General features: G+C 37.9%; 2 protein-coding genes across 3 annotated transcripts; one reads left to right on the top strand and one right to left on the bottom strand.

Moving 5' to 3' along the window:
* The first annotated feature begins 49 nt into the window (after positions 1 to 49).
* Positions 50 to 20,608, top strand: dlec1 (DLEC1 cilia and flagella associated protein). Of its 2 annotated transcripts, XM_056248860.1 has the most exons (38): positions 50 to 266; positions 549 to 689; positions 1,949 to 2,105; positions 2,446 to 2,556; positions 2,647 to 2,834; positions 3,660 to 3,877; positions 8,040 to 8,121; positions 8,340 to 8,427; positions 8,779 to 8,952; positions 9,128 to 9,264; positions 10,111 to 10,203; positions 10,762 to 10,852; positions 11,570 to 11,732; positions 11,828 to 12,020; positions 12,358 to 12,431; positions 12,537 to 12,693; positions 12,789 to 12,882; positions 13,385 to 13,515; positions 13,642 to 13,800; positions 14,418 to 14,548; positions 14,699 to 14,852; positions 15,304 to 15,414; positions 15,543 to 15,661; positions 15,780 to 15,971; positions 16,463 to 16,521; positions 16,606 to 16,757; positions 16,870 to 16,985; positions 17,062 to 17,132; positions 17,242 to 17,456; positions 17,568 to 17,727; positions 17,862 to 17,977; positions 18,063 to 18,157; positions 18,260 to 18,347; positions 18,465 to 18,680; positions 18,982 to 19,149; positions 19,673 to 19,826; positions 19,997 to 20,108; positions 20,352 to 20,608. In XM_056248860.1, the coding sequence occupies exons 1-38, from the start codon at positions 183 to 185 to the stop codon at positions 20,476 to 20,478; spliced, it is 5,091 nt and encodes a 1,696-aa protein (XP_056104835.1). In that variant the 5' UTR covers positions 50 to 182; the 3' UTR covers positions 20,479 to 20,608. The 2 variants fall into 2 exon arrangements, with proteins under 2 accessions (XP_056104835.1, XP_056104836.1); XM_056248861.1 differs by lacking the exon at positions 2,446 to 2,556.
* Positions 20,609 to 21,245: 637 nt separating this feature from the next.
* Positions 21,246 to 25,245, bottom strand: acaa1 (acetyl-CoA acyltransferase 1). Its single transcript, XM_056248862.1, has 12 exons — positions 24,986 to 25,245; positions 24,807 to 24,900; positions 24,656 to 24,713; positions 24,488 to 24,567; positions 24,341 to 24,383; positions 23,186 to 23,284; positions 23,016 to 23,096; positions 22,718 to 22,908; positions 22,460 to 22,639; positions 22,244 to 22,299; positions 22,013 to 22,158; positions 21,246 to 21,759 (listed from the first exon to the last, which is right to left on the bottom strand). Exons 1-12 carry the CDS (start codon positions 25,136 to 25,138, stop codon positions 21,684 to 21,686), a joined length of 1,257 nt encoding a protein of 418 aa, XP_056104837.1. The 5' UTR covers positions 25,139 to 25,245; the 3' UTR covers positions 21,246 to 21,683.
* Positions 25,246 to 25,619: the final 374 nt, after the last annotated feature.

The following is a 25,619-nucleotide window of genomic DNA, read 5'->3' as shown; positions in this document are numbered from 1 at the left end:
ACAAACATGGCGGTCAATGTAGTGAAATGTAGAATCTAGCTTCATGGTGTTATATAGCGCATTTTTTTATTTGTGCATTTCGTTTTATATTAGACATAATTAGCATCCATGGTACGTTTGTATAAAATATCACCATAACTTAATAGCGTTTAAGTATTTACACTTCTTTTGACGACAAAATAATGGCCGATGAAACTAAACCAAAAGCACTAAAGAGCTCTGAACCCTCCATGAACCGACACAAGCCAGCATCAAAGACAACCCAGGTAAAAGAATGACTAACTAGACTAAAAGAATGACTAAGAGAATTACTGACCACTGCAATTGATTATTATTTTAACAGTTTGACTAGTAAGTTAAATCTGTCAAATAGTGTCATCATTTACTCATCCTCATGTTTCATACAACTTCAGAATAAAGTTGTAACGTTAGCCTACAACTTTATTCTGTGGAACACAAAATGTTATGTAGAATTTCAGGCATTATATAAATATAATTTTCAACTGTCACAAAACAAGTCATATTTTTGAGAATGACTGGTTTTACAGGACATTTCTCATCTACTGGCCAGCATATTCAACGACCTTTACACCATAGAGGTGATCGGGAAGGACACTGTTTCTAATCTCAGTAAATCACGCAGAGGAGGCAACAACTACCATGGAAAATATGTGGAGGAGCTTCAACAGGTGGGTCTGTAAGATTTTTTTATGCTTTTGAAAGATGTCTATTGTCTCATCTTCAACTAAGCTACTTTTATTTTATTGAAAATATATTAAAACTACGGTGAGCAAAAGCGCAACTCGCTACAAGCCTGCAACTGAAGAAAACACAAACACATGCAAACAGGAAAAAAAAGACGCTAACAAGAAAACATCTTCATCTGTTTGACAACAAACGGGCTGCAAATGCTCACAAAGCAACCAAATACAGAAACGTACTGCAAATAAAAATAGTAATATTGTTCAATATTATTAATTTAAAATAGCTGTTTTCTGTTTTAATATATTTTTTAAAATGTAATTGAATTTTCAGCAACCATTACTCCAGTCATCAGTGCCACATGATCCTTAAGAAATCATTCTAATATGCTTATTTGGTGCTCAAGAAAAATGTATTATTACCTTCAATGCTGAAAACAGTTGTAACGTGCTTGATACAAAGTTCTGGCATGAAACTCTAGATGGCGCAGGCTGTTGGTCTTTAACTCAATCTACTTGAAATCACACCATTCTCTATAGGGCACAGCTAATTAGAGTTGTCGAAAAGTACCGACTTCGGTACCAAGTCGGTACTGAAATTAAAAAATTGTGACGCTTTGAGTGGTGTTGAGCGGAATTGTAAACACCTCTGATTGGCCATTGTGTTCACACGCTCATCGGATATGTCTGTGATTGGCTACAATGATCAACGCACTGGAACGTTTGAGAGCACACGGAAGTGTTTGAAAGTGTTGAAAGCACAAGCAGGCGTCTATCAGCGGACCGGTCAGCATTTGCTGTAGCAATTGCAGCGTGCTTTCAGAAACCCTCTACCTTCCCCAGCTCCACCTGTATAGATCTGCAACAGGTAATTAATGTATGCTGTATTGTACAGCAGCAGCAGCATGTCTTACTTGCTCACTGCAGCGTGTCGTGTTGGTAGTAGCAAAATCCCGTACTTGCTCTGCAGCAGCAGCAATAACCAACAGCAGCAGCGTAGCAGATCTATTACGCTAAGACCAAGCATAAATAATATCGACATTGTCATATCCATTACCATGCCAATATCTCAGAGAGTTGTCATGACAGAAATATTTTTGTGAAAACCATGATTATTATTATTTGATTAATAAAAAGTTTAAAAGAGCAGCATTTATTTGAACTACTTAATTCTTATTCAACTCTTGTTTTATCCGATTTGTATTTTCTAAATTATGATTTTTATTTTACTGTTATGATTTTGTCAGGTGCATTCTGAATACAACAGACGGATTCAGAACGCTGATATGCTGGAGACACACATCATACAGGCCCGTCTGCAAGCTGCTGCAAAAGAGGAGCATAATCACAACAAAATCATGGAAGAAGTGGGTGAGGCCTACCATCAGCTGGGCCTCCCCCCAGGTACATTTCTCTAGCTCTGTTTATTTAAACAACCCATTATTTTTACTATCCACAGTCGGTTAGTTCAGCCTGGAATACACTATATGACTTTTAAAATCTGAGCAGATTTTAAAACACTAGGCATCATACGCTTGACTTTGAAAAATGATAAAGAGAAAAATTGTACATCATATATAAACGACTGAGGCTCATCCACTAACAGACTTTCAAATCGCTCCGAACACAACAAAAATAAAAAATCTGACCAAAAGTCGTGTAGTGTATTCCAGCCTTTAGTAGCATAAGTAGTCTTAAGACACGAAAACTCATGTAAACAGAGCAATCCTCTATGTCTTTAAAGTTAATTCAGCCTTCAAGTGGTGTGTGGACAGTGAGCTTCTCAGGAGCAACAACTTGATTTGCCCACTGGATTATACAACAGTGCACACCCCAGTTGTTAAAAACCCAGAAGGTAATATTTCACTGTGCTATTAAGTGAAGACATACTTAAACAGTCAGATTACATGTCATGATGATACTGCCATTTTTTTATTTGTTGCAGGCAAGTTCACTCCAGGCTTTGCCCAGCCAACTTTCTCCTATAATATGCACATCAACACCGAACCGCAGGATGATGGTTACACTCCTCTCCCCCCACCTGCACATACGGCCCAGAGCCTGTTGGAACAATCAGAGGAGACACTTACGCTCCCTTCCTCTCCAGGGTCCAGCTCCATCAAGGGCACTGAGGTTTACCCCTAAACATTATTCTGTTTTCCTCATATCAAAGGGAGAAGAATGACCTTTATATTTTTTGCTATGTCATCACCTTCTTTAAAAAAATACACCCCAAATAACATGACAAACAACGTTAAAGCCAGTTCACATATTTGTAGATAATAACAAGCCATGCAACTATACACTACTATTTTTTTTAAATAATTATTTTGCTTTTAATTTTAATAATATAATTGATTAAAAGAATGAATGTAATTTTTGTACTTTAATATTATAATTATTATGGTAACACATTACAGTTAAAGTCCCCCTGTAGTCAATAATTTTATCCCTTAAAACTAATCTTTGATCACCAAAATGACATATTTAAGTTTAAGTTTTTGCCTCATTTAGTATACACGGTTCTATGAATATGCAAATTAGGCCCGCCTCCACTCACATTGACTCACATTGACTCACGTCTTTGGTTCACTGCAGTTTTAAGGAGAAAATACTCAGGTGTTGACTGTTTACACATGGTTTGTCACCACATAGACATATAAACAACATTAAAAGCTTGATTTTCACCACAGGGGGACTTTAACAAACGAGACCTTATTTTAAAGTCTTAACAGTATTATGAATATTAAATATAAATAATTTTTTCACACTGCAGAATCATATAAAATGAACTACAGGAAAGAAGGTGATTTAAAAAGGAAAGAAACAGTGTCCATTCTAACCAAACAAAAATATGTTCCCTTATACATTCAAATACATTTTTAATTATCCAAAAATCTTGATGTTAATTAAAAAATATATATTATTATTTGTTTTTCCCATTTTTCACCTCAAAAGCTAGGTGTGGTGCATAAGCCCTCTTGGATGGACAAGCCCAGTGCTCAGAGTCAGGCAGAAGACAGGGCTTCCCTGCAGCAGCACAAAGACCGACATAAGTTCCTGCGCAACCCTCGCTTCCTGCTCCCAAATACTCAACGTGGGGGAAAGTCTCTTATCATGCCAGGGAAGAGGCCGGAAAATGTAGGAAAGGGCAGGAAAAAGACAGGCAAAGAGAGGTGTGCCGCTGCTTTTGATTTTAATGTGTGTTTTCTTTGGGAAGATCATTTTAGTCACCTTTTTGGCTTCAAGCCCTCCCCTTATTTATTGTTGTCATGGTTGGTTGAAGCAGAGGAGGAAGCAGGGTCCACGTGCAGCATTCTTTTATTAAATAAACTCAAAACTACACAAATATAGACTCAGACTCAGAAACAAGACTCAGGAACAGAACAACCAACAAACAACAAGACAAGACGGGAACACAGACTAGAATCATGACAGAACCCCCCCACTTAAGGAGCGGATTCCCGATGCTCCTCAGGAGGGTGGTGAAGCGGAGGCGGTTTTTGGGGAGGGATGGAGGGCAAGGTCCATGGAGCAGGCTTTGCAGGCAACCAGGGCTTTGCAGGGGACCAGGACGGAGCAGGCGACCAGGGTGGAGCAGGCTGTCCAGGCGGCCAGGGCGGATCAGGCTGTCCAGGATGCCAGGGCGGCCATCTTGTCCGAAGACACATGCGTAGAAGCTGCCATCTTGTCCAAAGACTCATGAGTAGAGTCGGCCATCTCGGGACGAGACCCACGTGTGGCGACCATCTTGGGATGAGACTCAGGGGTGGCGACCATCTTGGGACGAGACCCAGGCGTGGTGGCCATATCGGGACGAGACCCAAGCGTGGCAGCCATCTCGGGACGAGACCCAGGCGTGGCGACCATCTGGGGATGAGACTCAGGCGTGGCGGCCATCTCGGGACGAGACTCAGGCGTGGGGGCCCTCTCGGGACGAGACCCAGCCGTGGCGGCCATCTCGGGACGAGACCCAGGCATGGGAGTGGCCATATTGGCCGGAGACGAACTCTCAGGCATTGCTGACCTGGCGTGAACATTGTCTGGCTCGGCAGGACTGACGTGAAGCTCAGGCTCGGCAGGACTGACGTGAAGCTCAGGCTCGGCAGGCATGACATGAACAGTCTCAGGCTCGGCAGGACTGACGTGAAGCTCAGGCTCGGCAGGCATGACTTGAACAGTCTCAGGCTCGGCAGGACTGACGTGAAGCTCAGGCTCGGCAGGCATGAGGTGAACAGTCTCAGGCTCGGCAGGACTGACGTGAAGCTGAGGTGAAGGGACTCTGGAAGGGTTGTCTCGGCGGGACGAGACTCTGGACTGGCGGCCATGATGGGGCGGATCCGATGAGGCTCTGGCGTGACTGTGCTGGCGAGCGGTGTGAGTACTGGAGTTGCCAACATCAAAGTGGGCATGACATGAACTGGCTCAGGTTTAGGGGATACTGTGAGCTTGCGGGGTTCCTCATCCGCAAAGCCCACAGTAAATGACGAACCGCTCAATAAAAGGGCAAAGCCAATATATTGCATTAGAGTGTAGTGAGGGGAATCGTCAGGCATGAGGAAATAAAGAAACTTATTAAGTCCATGGCCAAACATATCCTTTAAGACAGCCTCATTAAAGTCCACCCCATGGCAAAGCTCACAAAACTCCTTCACATATTCCTCCAGTAATCCGAGCAAGACGAAGACATAGGGTAAGGAGACGAGCTGAAAAGATTTTTGCCACAAAAATCACACTTTTTCAGTTGAGTGAAAACGAAATCATTAAGCGTTACAGATTAAACAGCTACGCAATATTGCAGTTACTGGAAGAAATCAAAGATGACATTGAATCTCCGACTCAGCATTCATATTCCATTCCAGCAGTTGTTAAACTCCTCGCTACATTACAATTATTGGCATCAGGATCATTTCAAACAGTCATAGCATCAGCAGTGAGAGGAGGAGGCCCATTCAATACGCGTTTAAATACGCGCAATCTACGGTATAGTGGGTGGGGACAGGCGCTGATTTCCTGATGAACGGCAGGTTTGGTACATAACACGCACACTGTGGTTTCACATCAAGCGCTTTCTGCGTCTTGGCCATGGCGCTATTAATGCTGCGTTCGCAAATGTATGTACATCTGGCCCCCTGTGTCTATAACTCTAGTCAATGCAAATTCCTATTGTAAGTTCATTCCCCAAATTATGGGATGTTTTGTCTTGGTCTGAGTATATAAAGAATGTTTTCAGAGGTTCGGGGTTATTTGTATTCCAAACCTGCCTGAGATGCGGAGTGTGATCAAGATTTTTCAAATGTTAGGTAACTTATACATCTTTTCTCTTTATCTCTGAGCATTTGACATTATTGTGTTGATTATGTAATTGGCATGATACATTTACCTGACTAATAATAAATTGTTACATTTGGATTCATTCCGACTTACTCTGAAATGATTGATAGATTACGTTAAGTCCATAACACCATAAGTCTACGCGCTCAGGTTAGTAATGTGGAGCATTGGGGCGCGCAAACTGAAGCTTTAGAGCTCCGTCTAACACATTGCCATTTATCAATGTATACTTAGACTGAAGAGGCTAATAATGGGTTTCCGTTTAGAGCAACATGATGTTGTTAGACCAATCTAAATTTGGGTGAGCCTCAACCTCTGATTATTGTAATATTATTCTAACTAAGTGTACGTGGGAAACCATGGCATGATTATACAAAGTTTCCATTAGAAGTAGTTAAGTTGGTCAGCTTGTATGGTATTGGTCATGTCCTCTGGTTAGATATAATCTTACCTTAATTAAGTGTGTTCAGATCTATGGGGACTAAATAATATATTCTAGACTAAGCAAGTAGAGTACGGCCGTCTAGGATATTAGTCAATCGCCTCTGTTAATGACCAAGACTGACAAGCTTATGTTTAAGAGATCGTATACCCGGCCGGTGCGAGACTCAAAGCGTTATAGGAATCCGGATGAACGAATGTAGGCTAATTTCAATAAAGAGTTAAATAGAATAATCAAACATTCACCTAAATTTAATGATTAACAAACATCAATTTAACCTTTTTTCATTTTTGGAGTCAGATGAAACAAAGAGGTAATTACTTTGCCACCCTGAAAAGACAGTAATGCGCTGAAACCTTCATCTGCTTATCGGAAACTGTCGTTGGGCTGATTGGGCCTTACAATTGTTTTGTCATGTTGAGGTCCCCTAGTGGGCCTCCTCGGCCCCCTGGCTGAGAATCACTTTCTTTGAGAGACACTCAATATTGAAATGTTTGATGTATGATTTCTATAATCTTCAATAATTGTTCTATTAATTTAATTTAATTTCAAACCTTTTTCCCATCTTCCATTGGTCAACAACAAATTGCACATCACCTTTGATTCAATACTATTCTATCAAATTCAAAACAAATCGGTTGCCTTAATGGCTTCTGTTTTAATTCCTGAAAAGCTTGTTCTTTGTTATTGCGTTGTTTGCATTTTGGACAGCTTTATTTAGCCATTAGTGCCACAATATTTGTGCAGCTTGGGTAGGGGACATATGATACACATAAGCACTCAAGATACCGATCACACTCCATTGTCTGCCATATATTATAAATGCTGCCTGTATGTTTTGTGATATGTTTTTTGAAGGCTTTTGTAGACATCTGAGAAGCACAGCATGATATTTCAAACCAGTAGAATGGATTATTCTACAATTAATATTACCAGCCATGCAGCCTAAATAACTTTTTTTATTGATTGTCCTTTATTGACTTTACCGTCTCCGAGCTCACATCAGCATGCCAGGTGGGAATCAGAGAGAGCACTGAAAGCTGGATTACAAATGAATCACTCCTTTGCCTGTGTCACTTGTCGGGCCCTACTGGAATATCTCTGGCCATTTAAATGAGGTTCTTCCCTTCACAGCAACACAAAGAATCACAAGACTGTCAAAATGCCTCTGCTGACTCATTCAGCATTTTGAGTCAACGAGCTCTGTGCATTTTTTTTTTTTTTTTGCTTCTTGGCAGTCAACAATAGAACATTGTCCACCAAGATTTGATGTTCAAATATTTATGACTAGTGTATATTTTAGGTTCTGTGACTGGTCACCATTTTTAAACTATCCTGTGGTGTGACAAAATTTCTAAGTGCACAAATGTATTCTGTCAATTAAGATGTAATTTATCCATGAATATGAGAACATAATATCAGTTAACAGTTTAAATAATTTGATTGACATTTATTATGGGTCAAAACTGTTACATTGATAACTACTCTGTTTATTTAATTGCGTATTAACTTAATGTAAGCTCAAATTGTGGTAAAAAAAAATCCTCTTTCTATCTTTTAAGTCCTGAGGGTCCCGCTCCCATCTTCACTGCAAATCCACCTGTGATCTTCTTCACTGACTACAGAGTAGGACAAGTCTATGAGGTATAAAAGCACCTTACTGTATATTTCATTCATTTTGGTCCATTTGAATGAATAATTGTCTTGATTCCACCTTATAAACATGTTTTCACTGTATACTGCATGGTTTTTACTCTTTACTACATGACTCGTATTATTAGTTTTTCCGGTCACAGCCACTACTGAATGGCTTCCAGTTTGGTATGTTTTTAGTTATTAATAGTGCCTTCTGTTTCCTGTAGACTGCGGTGGAGCTCAAAAACATGACTGCAACCAGCCGTCACATTCGAATGATTCCTCCAACCTCTCCACACTTCTCTGTTGGTTTGGGTGAGTCTCATGAAAAAGTACCTGCTGACCTCATGAAAGACTCTTTTATGTTGGCAGAATGTTTCTCTGCACAGTCCCCGTTGAATCTGTTGGGAGTCTTTTAGCAATACTAGAGGAAATAGCAGGGATATCTCTGCCAGGTCTGGAATATCACAGGATTCTGCCTGAGGACTTATTTAATAAAAATTACTTTGGTATTTACCCTGCAGCTCCAGGTGGCAGAGTAGGAAAACAGTGACATCTACTGTTAAAAATGTTAAAAAAAAATACTTCCATACCTAATGTGATACCCTTCAGCTTCTTGGGATCAAGACAAGCAAGATTATAACAACAAAGCTTTATGTTCAACAGGCAGATTCCCTGGTGAGGGAGGGATTGTTGCTCCTGGAATGAGCTGCCAGTATATGGTGCGTTTTGCTCCAGACTCTCTGGCTGACTATGAGGACGCTCTGGTTGTGGAGACGCAGTTGCCGTATCCTCTCATTGTACCGATAGAGGCCCGCAGATCCCCTCCAATACTCACTTGTGAGTCAAAATAAACATAACTCTTTTAACATCTAGATCTTAAAGGGATAGTTCACCCAAAAATGAAACCTCAATGGGGTCCAATCAATGTTGTTTAGACCCTACTGACTTTCAAAGTATATTAATCTGGTAATGATCAGTAAAAAAGGATTTATTTTCTCTTTTCATGTGCCAGTGCCTGCTGTCATAGACTGTGGTTACTGCCTGGCAGGAGGGGTGAAGTTTATGGAGGTTTTATGTCGGAATGAAGGACTGAGTGCTGGAACATTCTGTGTAATGCCTAAGAAACAGTGGCCTGCCTCAAGCCTCAGGGTAAGCAAGCAAATGTCAACATGAAAACTCATAGTTTGGATTCCTATCTTTGGCAGTATTATTATTTATTGGCCTCCCATGGATCTCATATTTTTCTATTATACTGTATTGAAAAAACTATAGCAAACTCAGTTTTAGCTATACATTTGAACTTGAATAGTTTTTTGAGCTCAGAATTTTTAATCAAAATGTCATGATTGATCTTCCTGTGAAATGACAGACTTATGTCATGGTATATTTTCAGGTGATGTATGTCAGACTTCTCTAATCATTTAGGCCACTGAAACCCCCTCCCGTTCTTACAATTAACTGCAAGCTTGCATTCAGATGATGATGATGATACTTTATTAGTCCCTTTTAGGGGAAGTTTGTTTTGGCCAATACATATCAGAATCAGAAAGAGCTTTATTCCCAAGTGTGCTTGCACACAAAAAGGAATTCACCTTGGTATTGAAGCTTCCAGTACACACATATAAATATAACATGACACATAGTCAGAATAAACATACAGATTATGAACATAAGTACACAGTACATGAACATATTTTCATATTTTCCATCTTACAATATTTCATGTGAAGCTGCATAACAAGATAATCACATCAACAACAATCACACACACAGCCATATCCTTCACACTAGAGTTCAACAGTTTTGCAGCCAAAGGAACCAAATCATTTTTATAGCGGTTGTATCTAGACCATGGGATGCAAAAACGTCAACCAGATGTTCACAACCAGATCTGTCTTTTCTGTTACATTGTGACTTTAAGCTTGATTGCTTTTGATCCGTCTTGGTATATTGTTATTTACCATCCTGAGAATTAATTTTGATTGTTTGTCTCAGTCTGCAGTGAAGTCTACTTTCGCAGAAAAGCCTCCCTTTGCCATCAGTCCCTCTATTTTTGGTCTTCTCCCTGGACAAGCCACTGTCATGGAGGTGAGATTTTACTGGCTGAAGAGCACAGATTGTGATGCTGACAGTCAATCAACTCAATCAGTAGCGAAAACCAAGAAAAACGTATACATGCTTATCAGTTTCACACATTACCTAAATATACTCTAGGTCTAGGAGATTCCACATTATTATATATTCGTTTAATCTTCTTCTCTATTTTGATTTGATTGACAGCCTTTATATATTTATGAGATAGTATAGCCCACCCGTTCTCTTATTGTAACTTTATTTTGCGACTGTAATTATGATTAAAAATAAATGCTTGTGGGTGGCAGAACAGAATTTAGACGTTTTTTAACGGATTTGGGTTTTTATAGAAAGAACTTCTTAACACTTTCATTTTAAGATGCAGATTTTGTTGTGCATCATGCCATCACAGAAGAAAGACACATTCTGAAAGACTAATAAATATGCTGATTTATGCTAATTATCATACCTTGTGAATACAGTGATGCATAAAGACTGATGTTGCTCAGATTTTAATGTAAAGTAATCTGCAAGTCTTTGACTCTGTGTGTTTGGATTTATTTCATTGTTTAGGTTGTGTTTTTCCCCACAACTGCTGAGATCATTACTCAGGACTTCACCATTGTCTGTGACAACTGTCAAGTGAAGGACATCACCCTCCAAGGTAGAGAGTCAATTGAACCAAACTTAAGTATGTAAATATGTTAGTAACTGATTCTATGAGATTTGAGACTACATCTACATTTGACAATTCATTTCAAAACACTCTACTTCCACACTAGCATTTTCAAGCCTTTTCCAAAAGTTTCTCGTCCATACAGAAATGTCAGAAAATGCTTAAATCATCTTGATACCGTCATCATGATACCGACATAATAAAATTCTTCTTCTGGCACAATCATTTTATATCCCTACACTTTCTGGTGTGCCCAGGTCGCACTCAAAATCGCTATGCTATGGCATCACTGCGAAAACCCCCTTTTAGAACCTTTATTTTTAAGAGTGTATGGCCAAAAACGCAATTGCCTTTATGATTTGGTGCAGGATATTTTTCTGTCATCTTTGGAGGAATATAAAATGAATGAGTATAGTACAAAGTAACATTTATTTTTAACGTCACTAAAAATGAATAGCAGGCAGAACAATGCCGGTATAACCATAGATATCTATGGGTACAATATGTGTCACATGACTAAAAGTGTCATCGTTTTCAAATACCTTCGTTATCACAGTCCACACTACAAGAGATCCACTTGGGAGAGCGTTTTCAAAAAGCTCTGCTTTTGTAAAATAAAAATGCCGTTTTAGTGTGGATGGGATACCAAAAATAGAGAAAAAGTTCAGAACATATATGTGTACATGTTTCAATACATTTTCTCAGGGACAGGTCAGCTGGTCACTGTGGAGCTGGTCTCAGTATCAGACGGAGAAGATCAGCCTGAATTTGGGGAGTTGTGTGATATCACAGCTGACCATTTTGTCAGATTCAACCCAACCAATCCAAATTCCACCTTGCAGAAGGCTGTGGTCATAAAAAACAATGCGTGAGCTCCCTGCACACATCTGCGTAAACACAGAATAGTATACACAGTATAGACTTACTGGTGTGTTTGTAAATCATTATATTGCTTCTGTGTAGACACTTGGAGCTCCCATACCACTGGCAGATCATGAAGCCCAACCTTCAATGTTTGTTGCCTGGAGAGGCTCCAAACCCTTCCAGCATTCAGCATCATCTTGATACAGACAGTGTGTTCAGCATCTGTCCAGTTATGGGCATCCTGACCCCTGCACAGGAACATGAGTTCCTGCTCACATACTGTCCCAAGGATGTACGTATGTGCACTCAAACATATAAACACACTTAGTTCACACAGAATGCATTTTTGCTGTTAAAAATGCGAGACGCAGGACAGGTCTAGAGACCTGTCATTTTTTAAATATTTGAACTTCTTTTAACTTGAGTGCCGCGTTTTTATAATGCCATGTCATGACAGTGCAAAAAACGCAGACGCAGCAATTAAAGACATCCATCTAGCGTGTGTTTACATTGAAAAACAATGGAAAAGTAGTGCAGGGGAATGGAAAATATGCATTCTGTTTAAACGGCCCCTTATACACATGCACACCTGTACATTCCTCTGAACACTTGTTTTCTCTCTGTTTCAGCTGAAAGAGTACCACAGTGTCTGCCGCTTGGTGATCATGGATGTTCCGAATCCTCCCAGAATCAGTGACGATGGGTGAAATGAACTGATATTTGAATTTCAAATAAATTTAAGATAAATGTAAGATTTTTCAATCAATAAGCACATGACATGTAGAAACTTCTATTTGCTGATTTGCAGGACGTGTCTCGACACAGCTCTCCAAGTAAATGATGTGACCGTTTTAGAGGTTGAAGTGAAAGGTTCTGCTGAGCCGTATAAGATCCTTCTTGAGCCGTATGCTGTTTTAATACCAGGGGAGTCCTACATACACAACACAATCCGCAAGAGATTCAAGGTAGCACTGAGGCTAGAGGTCAAAATGACTCCAAACTTCTTTCTTAATTTTTGAATTTACAACATGCTTTTATGTTTTGTGTCTGTGTGTTTTAGATGTGGAATCACAGCAAATCAATCATTCACTTTGAATGGGAGCGTATTGTTGACAGTCACGTCATTGAAGTTGAGCCCTCAACAGGAGAAATAGGTCAGAGCATTGCAGTGTATCAGCAAATTAATGTATGAATTTTAAAAATGTAAAAGTTGGGTTAGTTTTTTGAAAGAAATTGATTATTAAGCAAGGATTCATTAAATTGATCAAAAGTGACAATAAAGACTTGTTTCTTGTGTCTTGAGCACCAAATCAGCATATTAGAATGATTTCTGAAGAATCATGTGACACTAAAGATGTTTGACGAAATGGCTGCCGTCACAGGAATATATTATAGTTTAAAACGCTTATTTTAAAATAAGCAATATTACTGTTTTTACTGATTTTTTTTATCAAATAAATGACTTCTTTGAATGAGACTTCTTTCAAAAATAGATCCCAAACTTTTGAACGGTTGTGTATAAATAATAGAGAATTTATACATGACTAAAAATAGAGTTAATTAATAAACAAACAAATTAATTAATAAACAAACTAATAAATGAATGGATTTTTACATGACATACAGTAATATGCTGAACCTGTTGCTTGCTTACAGAGATAAATGAGTGTTTTGACATGGAGCTGGTTCTGACTGGAAGGAATCCTGGTCATTTTAGCTCCAGCCTGCAGTGTCACATTCAGCACCATCCTAAAACTGTAGGACTGGCCATTGAGGTCACATTTAAGGTCAGAGGTGCCCTTTCTACTGATTTAAACTCAGAAGGGTGTGTGGAGGCCACCACAAATGTTCTCCTTAGGAAATTATGTCTTACAATTGAATTCATATTCAGGATGTTTAATATGGTGTCTCAGGGTCCGCATTGCTCAGTGAATGTGCCCAGTCTGGATTTTGGTTTGCTGGAAATGGGAAATGAGAGCATCTCTACCATCCATATCATCAACACCAGCCTGGTAGATGCTCCCTGGAGCCTAGAAGAACTGTCCCACACCCAGCCGCCCATCAAAGGACTGGTACAACACCCTATTTACACCTCTTAGAAATCAAGTCTAGGGCTTTAACAAAACCTAATAATAATTATAATTATATACTGTGTATATATATATATATATATTATAATATTTTGATATAATACATATAATATTATTTTATAAAATAAATAAAATAAATATAAAAGGTATAATAATATATCAACTTAAATATATTTTTACATATACAATATTATGTTATACAATAAAATAACCTGAATAATAATCATAATAATACTTTGTATTTTATAAAATAAATATAAAATGATATAATAAGAATAATATATAAACTTAAATATATTTGGACATATATAATATTATTGTATACAATAAAATAACCTGAATAATAATAATATGTATTTTATCAAATAAATATAAAACTATATAATAATAATATATAAACTTAAATATATATTGTATTATAAAACAAAATAAAATAACCATACTAATAATAATAATAATATGTATTTTATAAAATGAATATAAAAGGATATAATAATAATTTATAATAAAATAAAAATAATAATAATAAAAGTTTTTATTTGGTTTGTATGTTATATAACACACAGTTTTTGTATCTATTTTTCTACATGTGTGATCAGGTGTATATCAATCCAAATAAAGGTGTGCTTCCTCCCCTGGCGTCCTGCAGTGTGGATGTGGTCTTCAGAGCCCTGTACTGCCATTATTTTGATTCAGTCCTATTGCTTACGGTGCTCAACGGCACTGGATGGTGAGGAAATGAGTCACATCATTTGTTGTATTGTGCAGATGTCAGTAAGAACTAGAAGACTATACTACTTTAATGTTACCTAATGAAAAGTATTAATACTGTCTTGTGTCACATATTTGAGTGAAGGTGTGCATTTGTGTTTGTCTTCAGTCACCTCTCTGTACGGGCGGTCGTCCAGTCTCCTCAAGTGTGCTTGCTGAGCAGCGAGCTGGTGTTTGCTGATCTGTATGTAGGTGTTCCACAGACAGGCAGCGTTACCCTGTTTAACCAAACACTACTGCCAGCCTACTTCACCTGGAGCAAGGTGAGGAACTGACAGTTTATGTAAGTCAGTGTTACTAGTTTGGAAAGAACATGACAAAATAATATTGAACCATAATGTGGTCATACTTACAGAAAATTAAGTGCCCTCAGTTATTTTTCGTCATTAAATAAGTTTCACACATAAACATTCTTTAGAAAAATATGTTTAAAAAAATCATAGAAAGTTGCATGGCAAGACATGTTGAGATCACATGACTAGACACTTTTTCTCATGGAATAAACAACAAAAAAATACTTTTCTGCAAGTGTACTTTGCGTAATATTTAATTCACTTGGTGTATGTGAAAAATTAAACCAATCTTGGAATGGTCAACCAATCAAAACAATTCAATATTGCTCTGGTATAATGTTGCGATGTTGTACAGGTTGGACCGAATTATATAAATCTCAGGTCTTTTTTAGTCATTCTCAATGTTTTCTCTCCCTCTCAGCTCCGAGGTGCACAAGCTCATCTCTGCTCTGCAACCTTCAGCCCCTCTGCAGGCACTTTGGAGCCCAATGCCAAAACAGAAGTCACTGTATCATTCACTGCTCACACTGTTGTATGTACTGCTACTGTAATACTCAAACACCCACAGCTTGTATACTAAATATTTGATCAAATTCAAGCTCCAGTACAATATATTGTTCCTCACATTATTATAAATGTTTTTTTTTTTTATGTTTGTAGGAGGAACTGACTGAAGTGGCTGCGGTTTGTGAAGTAAAAGGAATGGAGAGTCCATTATTACTGGGCTTTTTTTCTAAAGCCAAACCTCTCAGAGTGTCCTACTCACTGCCTTCTGACTGGTAAAGCCACATTTACCTCATATTCACATTTCTTTGGTTAGTCATTTTATTAGCCTTTTTTTAAAGAAATCAAAGCATTGCTACAACCTCATTGTGTTCTTCACTGTTACATATTTAGTATTAGTTCAAGTGATGACAATCACCAACCAATCACACTGGACTTCACTGAGCATGAGCCAGTCATCATTGGCAAATCAATCAAACGGCATTTGCTGATAACTAATCGCACTGCTATACCTGCTCCGTTCACTGTCGAGGCAGAATACTTTACTGGATACGGTCCTTCACAATCGGATGAAAACTCCGAAAGGTACAATACATACAGATTTTGCTTAACTGTTTTTGTGTTAATACAAAAAATAAAAAAATAGACAAATTAACACATTAGTATTGAGTTTGGGGTCGCTTTTTTAAATATTTAAATATTTAATATTTTAATATTTAAAGATTTTAAAAATATTTTTGAAAGAAGACTTGTGCTCACCAAGGCTGTATTTACTGTAATATTGTGAAGTAATATTTTTAAAAACATATATATTTTTTTGCACTATTTAAATTAAAGTAGTTGTAAAACAGTAGTGCTGCTTAATATTTATGTGAAAACCATGATACATTTTTCTTTAATGAATAGGAAGTTCAAAATAACAGCATTTATTTCAAATACAACATTAACATTTTAAATGTTGAATAGCATTATAACATTATATCATTTTTAATGATTTATAAATTAAGTTTAAATCATATTTGAGGGTCATTATTTTTATTATTTTAATATAATATAAAGAAACTCTTTTCTTTCAGGAGCAGTGCACCTCTCCACTCTGTCCAGGCCAAAAAAATACAGCAGAAAGCTTACGATGGTCAGTGCAACCTAATCTTTTCTGTTCTTTAGCACCATAGAAAGTGAAACACCAAAGTCAAACATGCATTTTCTTTGCTTTCAGAATTTGTAAACTGTCTGCTTTCCCATGGAAGAGGTGCAGCGTTCTTTGTTAAACCAAACAGCGGAATGCTCAGCCCATTTGAGAGTCAAACCATCAATATCACTGCTTTCACCAATATGTGGGGAGATTATCAGGACAATCTTATATGCAAGGTATGTATTTGACAAAACAATGAAACCGTTTAATTCCACTCTAAATATTTTTGCCTTTCTCAAATCAAACAGCTGTTACTATAAATTCTTATGAATTTATGACATTTTTTAGGTTGGAGATCTAGATCCAACTCCCATTCCTATCCAGATGTCTGTGAGGGGCTGCCCCATTTACTTTCAGATGATTGGACCACAGCCTGACAATCAGAACCAGGGTCCAATTATACGGTCAGTGTTCTTAGAGGATACTTTAGATGTTGCAGTTGACATGCAAATATTTTTCCTTGATATTTATGATTGACAGGTTTGGAAGCCATGTTTCTGGAGGAGACACCGTGTCACGCTCTTTACGGCTCATTAACACCAGTCCTTATGGTGAGCCGTTCACCACATCAAGTTTACAAACGCTTCTCACATTCTCGTTTGATTTGTTAACTTTTATTTCAAAGCTGCATAAATCACGTTATTTTCTGAAACTTCTCAGATATCCGTTTGGATTGGGTGACCTACAACCTGGAGGTCGGTGATAGTAAGTTGATAGATCTGTTGGTTGCATGTGGTGAGCCCTTTCCTCTGAAGGATGCAGATGGCAATGAGGTTGTTGGAGGGCTGGACTCATCCGTCATGTTCCCGCCCACATGGGATGACAGCCACACCCCCAGCAGAGAAGGAACAAGCTCGACATTCATGACCAAATCTGTGAGTCTAGCCTTAGTTTTCATGACAACATCCCAAAACAGATCCAGTTCACAATCCAAAAAGTGCATTTTCAATTCACTAATTGAAAAAAAATGTTCTTCTGTTTTATAGGATGATTTCGAAGAGAATGAGGAAGAATGTGATGGAGAGGAGGGCAGCGGGGCTTCTGTGTCTCTGGCTCCAGTGAAGAAGCTGTTCTCTGTGTTTCTGAAGCCTCATGAAGGGAATGTCTCTGACTACCCATACTGCATCACTCCACAGCAAACCGTAGGTTATGGGGATCAGCACTGTTCCAGGTCTCCATTAAAATCTTTTTTTATGTACATATCTGGATGTAGAACATTAATGATGAGAAGGTCTGATGGGGGGGAAAAAAGCATTTAATATGTGCTTTAATACAGGTAGTTCCAGCAGGGGGCAGTAGCACCATTCACGTGTCTTTTACTCCTCTGATCCTGTCATGTTCGGCCAATCAAAGATGTTTGGGTTATGCGTTGGGTTACATGACTCTGGACTCTAAGGTATGTGAGTGTGTGAAATTAAATCCATATATTTTACACTACTGATCATTTCATCCTGTACCCACCCATGTTATTTATCTTGTAGCTTGCGTCACTGACTCAATACAAAGTAGAGAGAGCCCAGGGCTATGAACTAGAACCTTTGAGGCTGGACATGCAGGCTAATGTAAAACCTGCCATGTGAGTTATAGATGTGTTTAATACACATATATTTACTACATACACATAAATAAAACAGAACACTTGTAATCACTGTGTGTGTGTGTGTGTGGGTGTGTGTAGTTTGTCAGTGCAGATGGCAGAGGATTCAGAGGTATTGGAATTCACTGCAGCTGCCAGTGATGCACTAGACGGAAGATCTCACACACAGGTGCAGTCAATAACAATATGTATCCAGATTAAAGACAAGCAAGTTAATTATGACAGTCCCTGTTGGTGGTGTGAGGGTTTAGCTAGATATTTTTGTCTTTCCATTTTTTAAGTGTAGAAGGAATCCATGATCACTCGGACGTTCCAGCTGAAGAACAATACCGATATGGCCTTGAGTTTCAGACTGAGCACACACCCCCCATTCTCAGTGCTGAAGCCCCGACAGGCCCTTAAACTGATCAGCAGCACACCCTCTCACAGACATACACAGGGACTCTCTGGGCCAGGAGACGAGCAAACATCACTTCTGTTACAGCCTAAACACATCATGCAGGTCTGTGCAAACATATTATACACATTTGAACATATTTGCATAATGCATAGTAAAAAAGTGACATGTGAAGGACAATTATGGCCAAGAATGCATCGAATACGCATTTCAGAATCTTGGTGGAAGTAGTAGGTCATCTGGGTACCTACTGTTTTTCGCATACTATATAGTAAGGAAGCATAAGATTTCGGATGCACTGATTGTTTTTCTACTCATTTAGCACCATATTATTTACAGGTGCTAAATCCCTCAACATTTGTCAGTCTGATCCAGAAATGGTTTCAATGATCTTTTAATTTTGCAGGTTAAGGTGGCTTTCCATAATTCAGCTTCGCTTCTGACCTGTCTGAATGAACCATGTGAGGAATCAGATGCTCAGCTCTCTGCTACCCTTCTGTGCAGTGATGTTGGAGAAAGGACACTACAGTTTAAGCAAAGTCTGACCATTCAGTACAGCAATAACAGCATACAGGTCTCTACACAGGCTTAATTTGCTTCCTTTAAATATCTAAAATGATTTAGTCTCAGAAAAAATGCACTTTGTGAGGTGCACAAAGCACCATCACCTCCATCTCATCCCCATCTTGTGGGAGTTATATTGTCCTAGAACAATAGCCTCATTTCAAACCAGTATTTACAGCAAATAAGTCAAATTTGGACTTTTAATTTTTTAATAATAAAAAATAATGAATCCTGTGGTTTCACAGACAAGGCTTAAACCTAGTCCCAGACTAAAATACATGTTGAGGTGTTTTAACAGAAATCAACTTGCACTGGCATATCTCAAAATATGTCAATGCCATTGTTTTGTCTCAAGATGCACACCAGTAATGTTTTTTTTTCTAGGGCACGTTTATAAAAGCTACTTAAATACCCTAATTGAACTAAGGCCTAATCCTGGCTTAATCTAAACCCTGTCTGTGAAACCAGGCCATAATGTCTTGATGTCAAATTCATCTACATGTAACCATGTTGTAAATACTGTTGTCTTTCAGACAGTGTCCCTTCATGCTCATCTGGCATTACCGACACTGCACCTGTCCAGCACCACTGTGGATTTTGGCACCTGCTACGTTGGACAAACAACTGTCAAAGAGGTCAACCTCTACAACAGAGGTGGCTCCTGTAGCTACTGGAGCGCACTTACAGGTGAAATGATTTGGCATTGGAGTGGAATGACTATGTACAGTATGCATTAGCATTGACAAACTTGCAGTAATAACATATTGCACCTTTAATTCTATCTTTTATCATGTGATTTTTACGATCATGGTAATTACCTTGTATCTAGTTGAGCTCATGTTTTGTTTTGTGTCTAGATGCCGAAGGTGACAATAAAGTGTTCAGGGTGAGTCCAGACTCTGGTGTGTTGAAACCTCTTGGGGATCCACCGTCCTGTAAGCAGCTGCTGCAGATCAGCTTCACTGCAAGGTATAGTCCACCTTACCTGATACTCGCAACCAATCACGTTGTAGAAAAAATACTTAATTCAAGAAATGTATCATATTCTGCAATGAATGAAGTTATACCTCAGCTTAGGGTGAGTTTGAAAGTTCAAAGTTCAGGAATACTGTACTATATAACTGTATTTGTTTAATCAGATGCAGGCCAGTAATTGAATAAACCTAATACAGTCTTTCTTAAAATTTATACTAACAGTATTTTTCCCCATAGTGAGCAGAAAGAGTTCCAGACAATCATCACAGTGCAGGGGGTTCTTGGAGAGACGCCACTTGTTCTTAAGATCATTGGAAGTGGATCATTTAATGAGAGTTTTGTATCTCCAATATCTGACACCTGACAATACAACACTGAGTTACACATAAGACCAGATAAACAAAAAATATCTCTTTCTTTCTTTATAGACATTCAACGGTTTGATTAGACACTGCACTCAGTGTACTTAAAATATTGTATTTGTGATTTTTTTATTCTTTTAATTATAAAACAGATTAAAGACCAACATAAGAACATAAGCAAATTTCCAATGGCCTACTGTATATTTGCAAATCAAGGATCAAAGGTCAGGTTGTTGTTAAAGAGTGATTTCACACATAAATTACCAGCAAGTTTTTTCTCTTATTATCACTAACACTATTTATTTGATCATATACAGTAAAAACAGTAATATTGTGAAATATTATTACAATTCAAAATAACGGTTTTCTATTTGAATATTTTTTTTAAATGTAATTTATTCCTGTGGTGACAGCTGAATTTTCAGCTTCATTACTCAAGTCTTCAATGTCACATGATCCTTCAGAAATCATTCTAATATGCTGATTTGCTGCTCAAGAAACATTTCATATTATTATCAAAGTTGAAAACAGTTGAGCTGCTTAATAGTTTTGTGGAAACCATTAAACTTTTTAGGATTCTTTGAATAAAGTTCAAAAGAACAGCATTTACTTGAAATAGCAATGTTTTGTAACATTATAAATGTCTAAGTTTACTGTCACTTTTGATCAATTTAATCTATCGTTGCTGAATAAAAGTATTCATTTCTTTTAAAAATGGTACTAACCCCAAAATGAAACAGTAGTGAACCTAGCTTTTGAAACACAAACCTTTATACATAACAAATCATTTTTATTCAAATAAATGAGATGCATTACAAATCTTTATGAATTACACTGGTCCTCAACACAGATTATAAAAAAAACATATTTCTGTATCCATATCAGAAGAAAAGACCATCAAATTAATGGCACAAATCAAGAGATATAAGTTGTTATTCTGATAGATCTTACAGATAATGGCATGTCTATTTTCATGATCTGTTATCACAGTTGAAATGCAAGGCACTTTAAAGAGAGATCTGAATGTTATCATTAACATCCTCAAGAGTAAGGCAAACACCCACTGAAGCACACTACATAAGAAGTGTGCTCTCTCTTTCTGCTTGCGCTCTATAGTTAGTGTTCTAGCAGCTTGATTAAAAGTAATTGGTGACTGTTAGTTTCTCTGCGTGTCATTGCATCTTGGGATTTTGCTCTAGGGCTTTCATCACGGTCCAGGGTACTCGAAAACTGCAGCCGCTCCCATTCCAGTCCCAATGCACATGGACACCACGCCATACCCTCTGCAACAAAAAACATTAGAAATGGGAAAAGGGATTGTCATCTTTTCTGTTGCTGTATTATAGTTACTAATACTTATAGCTGTATTAAGGCCCTATGATTTCCACGTTGTGGAAAACGTAGATGGAACCGCGAATGCAGTCATAATGTGTAACGGAATCTTTTTTATGGATTTTATGGGTAAAAAATGGGATTTGGAAAAAAAAATGATGGAAAACATAGGACCCTACGGTATGATGTTTTATGTCCGTTCACCTCTTGCGTCTGCGTTTGAGCTCATTGAGCAAAGTCACGACCTGTCGAGCACCAGTGCAGCCCAGTGGATGACCCAGAGCAATGGCCCCTCCATTAGGATTCACTTTCTCCATAGGAATGCCCAGCTTTTCCACACAATACACAGCCTAGGATAATTGTGAAAGTTGCTGATATTAATAAAAGGAATATACTGGAAAAACTGGGGGTAATCCAAGAAAATGTATCAGTCACCTGACTGGCAAATGCTTCGTTGATCTCAAACACATCAATATCATCCACAGTTAGCCCTGCACAAGCAAATGCAATAACACGGCTCATTTACAACCATTATTTTGGAATAATGAAAATGGAAAATCGATTCCAATAAATTTTTCAAGCATGATTACTACTGGTATATAAATGGCTCAAATGAACGTAGAGGTACAGTAAGAGCAGCTGTACTCTCACCAGCCTGGTGGAGGGCTTCTGGGATAGCATAGGCTGGGCCGATGCCCATTACGTCCGGTGGAACACCCACCACAGCACTCGCCCTCAGCACCCCAAAAACAGGAAGTCCCAGTTTCTCCACCGTTGATCTCCGCCCAATGAGCACTGCCGCAGCACCGTCACTCACCTGACTGGCATTACCTGCAATGGGAATGAAAGAATTGAGTAATGGAATTTACCATCCTTTTTTTTTTTTTCACAAAAATTCTGCGTGCAAACCAGCTGTGGTGCTGCCGGTTTCCTTGAATGCTGGTCGCAGTTTGGCAAGGCCTCCTAAGGTAGTCCCAGGCCGGATCCCATCATCCTTTGTGACAGTAATCCTGCGCTCAGTGCCATTTTCTTCCACAAATTTAGTAGTGACTGGTGTGATCTCTTGATCAAATAAGCCCTTTTTCTGCGCCATGGCTGCCCTAGTGTTATAAAAGTCCACAAACAATTGGTACTGCATTTTTTTTGTGTGCAAAATACTAACAGCTGGGATATATAAACCATTCATAAACATCATGGGAGCACCTACTTTTGTTGGGAACTGAGTGCAAAGCTGTCCTGTTTTTCTCTAGTGATGCCATACCTCTCGGCAACATTCTCTGAGGTTATTCTGAAAGGAAACATACAGAAAACAGAGGAAATAATGTTTTTATTTTAATGTAAATATTAAAACACAGTATAAAAGAATTACATCTATACCCCATGGGAATGATGCAGTCACTGGCTTTCTCATTGTCCATCAGTCGGGGGCTGATGTCTCCTGGGTCCCCTGGCGAACGAAGGGACATGCTCTCCACACTGTCATGAAAGAGCAAGAAGATACGATTCAGATTCAATCATTTAAAGACATGAACTACCAGTCTAAAGTTAATAATTAAGATTTTTTAAAATCTTTGTGAAATAAGTCTCTTATACTAACCAAGGCAGCATTTATTTGATCAAACATGCAATAAAAACAGTAATGTGAATTATTAATACAATTTAAAAGAACTTTTCTATTTTATTATAGTTTAAAATGTCATTATTCCTGTGATGTCAAAGCTGAATTTTCAGCATCATTACTCCAGTCTTTAGTGTCACATGATCCTTTTATACTGAATTTATACTAAAATGCTGATTTGCTGCTCAATAAACATTTTTTATTATAAATCATGAAAACCGTTTTTGCTTCTAAATATTTGTTTGGAAACTGTGATACACTACCAATCAAAAGTTTGGTGTCAGTATATATTTTTTTTAAATACTTTTATTCAGCAAGGATGCATTTAATTGATCAAAAGTAATAGTACAGTCATTTATAATGTTACAAAACATTTTTTTTTTTTAAATGTGGCATGGTTTCCACAAAATATTAAGCCGCAAAAGCTGTATTCAACATTGATGATAATAATAAAAACTGTTAATAATATATGAGCACCAACAATAATTGATAATAATTGAACAGCAAATCAGCATATTAGAATGATTTTTGAAGGATCATGTGACACTGAAGACTGGAGTAATGATGCTGAAAATTCAGCTTTACCATCACAGAAATAGATTACATTTTATAATGTATTAAAATAGAAAACAGTTCTTTTAAAATGTAATAAGATTTCATAATATTTGATTAAATAAATGCAGTCTTGGTGAGCATAAGAGACTTCTTTCAAAAACATAAAAAAAACCACCTTTAATTATTCCAAACTTTTGACCGGTAGTGTACTGAATACATTCACACAATTAAAAAAATAACATTTGATAACACTATAAAAAAAATAAAAAACACAACAAACAAATGTAAAAATAAGTATCCTACACAATGATTAATACTATAGTATGATCAACAATTTATTACAAATGTGGCATACTAACCCACAGGCAAGTCCCAGGTCATATGAACCTCCTCTGATTCCACCTTAAAATGCAGAAAAACGCCTGTTTTAACTGTAATCTTGTATTTTCTTATGCTGCAGCCCAAAATGTGCCATTTTTACTGCTTAAATCAAATGTAATTCTTACCCGCAACATTAAAAAGAGCTTGTAGTCCAGAAGAGCACTGCCTGTTTACAGTGTAGACCGGTACAGACTCTGGGAAGCCACTGAAAGTTGAACAAACTCTCGAATTTTACAGTCAATTCCTATGTTTAGCAATATCTTGATTTATTAGGAATTCTTTGCTCATTTTACCTTAAAAATTGTCCGATTCGAGCCATAAGTGCACCTGCCCCTGGTTGTAGAACATTACCTGAAAAACAGCAGTCAGTAAGTGTAGTTACTCTTCATATATGATGTATTATAACTTATATGTTTTGCTCAGACTGGCTGTCATCTGACTTACCAACACAAACATCCCCTAGTAAAGAGGGTAGCAGTCCCACATCCTTAAGAACTGCACTCATCACTGCACTGAGCAGCTCATCTGGGGTAGTGTCCTAAAATGTAGAAATATTATATATGTAGACGCACTTTAATAGAGAATGCAGTGAGTGTCACTGTCAAGCAGTCATACAGGCCCACCTTAAAAGATCCTCTCTTCGCCCGGCCGATGGCTGTTCGGAGCCCATGAACCACAACGATATCATTTGGATCAGCAGCTGATGCGCTGCACTGCCTCATTCCAACGCGTTTATTTGACGACAGATGTCCCGACAAAACCTGCACTCTGTGCATTTTTAATGACGAAAATATGGACACGAAGAAAATAAAAGGATTACCGTTTATTGAGATATACACATATGGCAAACAGTCACTGATGTGTGAACTATGCTCTACATTTCTGATGATGTTTCCTGGTGAACCTTGCTTCTCTGGTCACACTGGTTATCATTGGCTAGTGCGTTCTGACGTCATCGTGTGGAATTATGGGTGATGAAGTACACATGTGGAGTTCCTCAAACATCTATCTATCTATATAATTGTAGTAAAAGTATTTTAAATTATTTACTACTTTTAATGCCTAAAATTTGTAATATTTCACTGTGTTCTACATTTTGTATGCAACCATCTAAATTTTGATGTTTATGTTAGGCTAATAAACCTATTATGCAAAATTCACTTTTACATGGTGTTTGAACATAAATGTGTGTCGGCAGTGTGTGTGCACAACCATCCTATAATGGTATAAATCCACCCACTCCTCTTTTTTTAATTA

Source organism: Rhinichthys klamathensis, unplaced genomic scaffold (genome assembly GCF_029890125.1).
Source record: "Rhinichthys klamathensis goyatoka isolate OS25496 unplaced genomic scaffold, OSU_Roscu_1.1 h1tg000059l_1, whole genome shotgun sequence".
Taxonomy (NCBI): Eukaryota; Metazoa; Chordata; class Actinopteri; order Cypriniformes; family Leuciscidae; genus Rhinichthys; species Rhinichthys klamathensis.
This window is presented reverse-complemented; position numbering and strand designations above follow the sequence as displayed.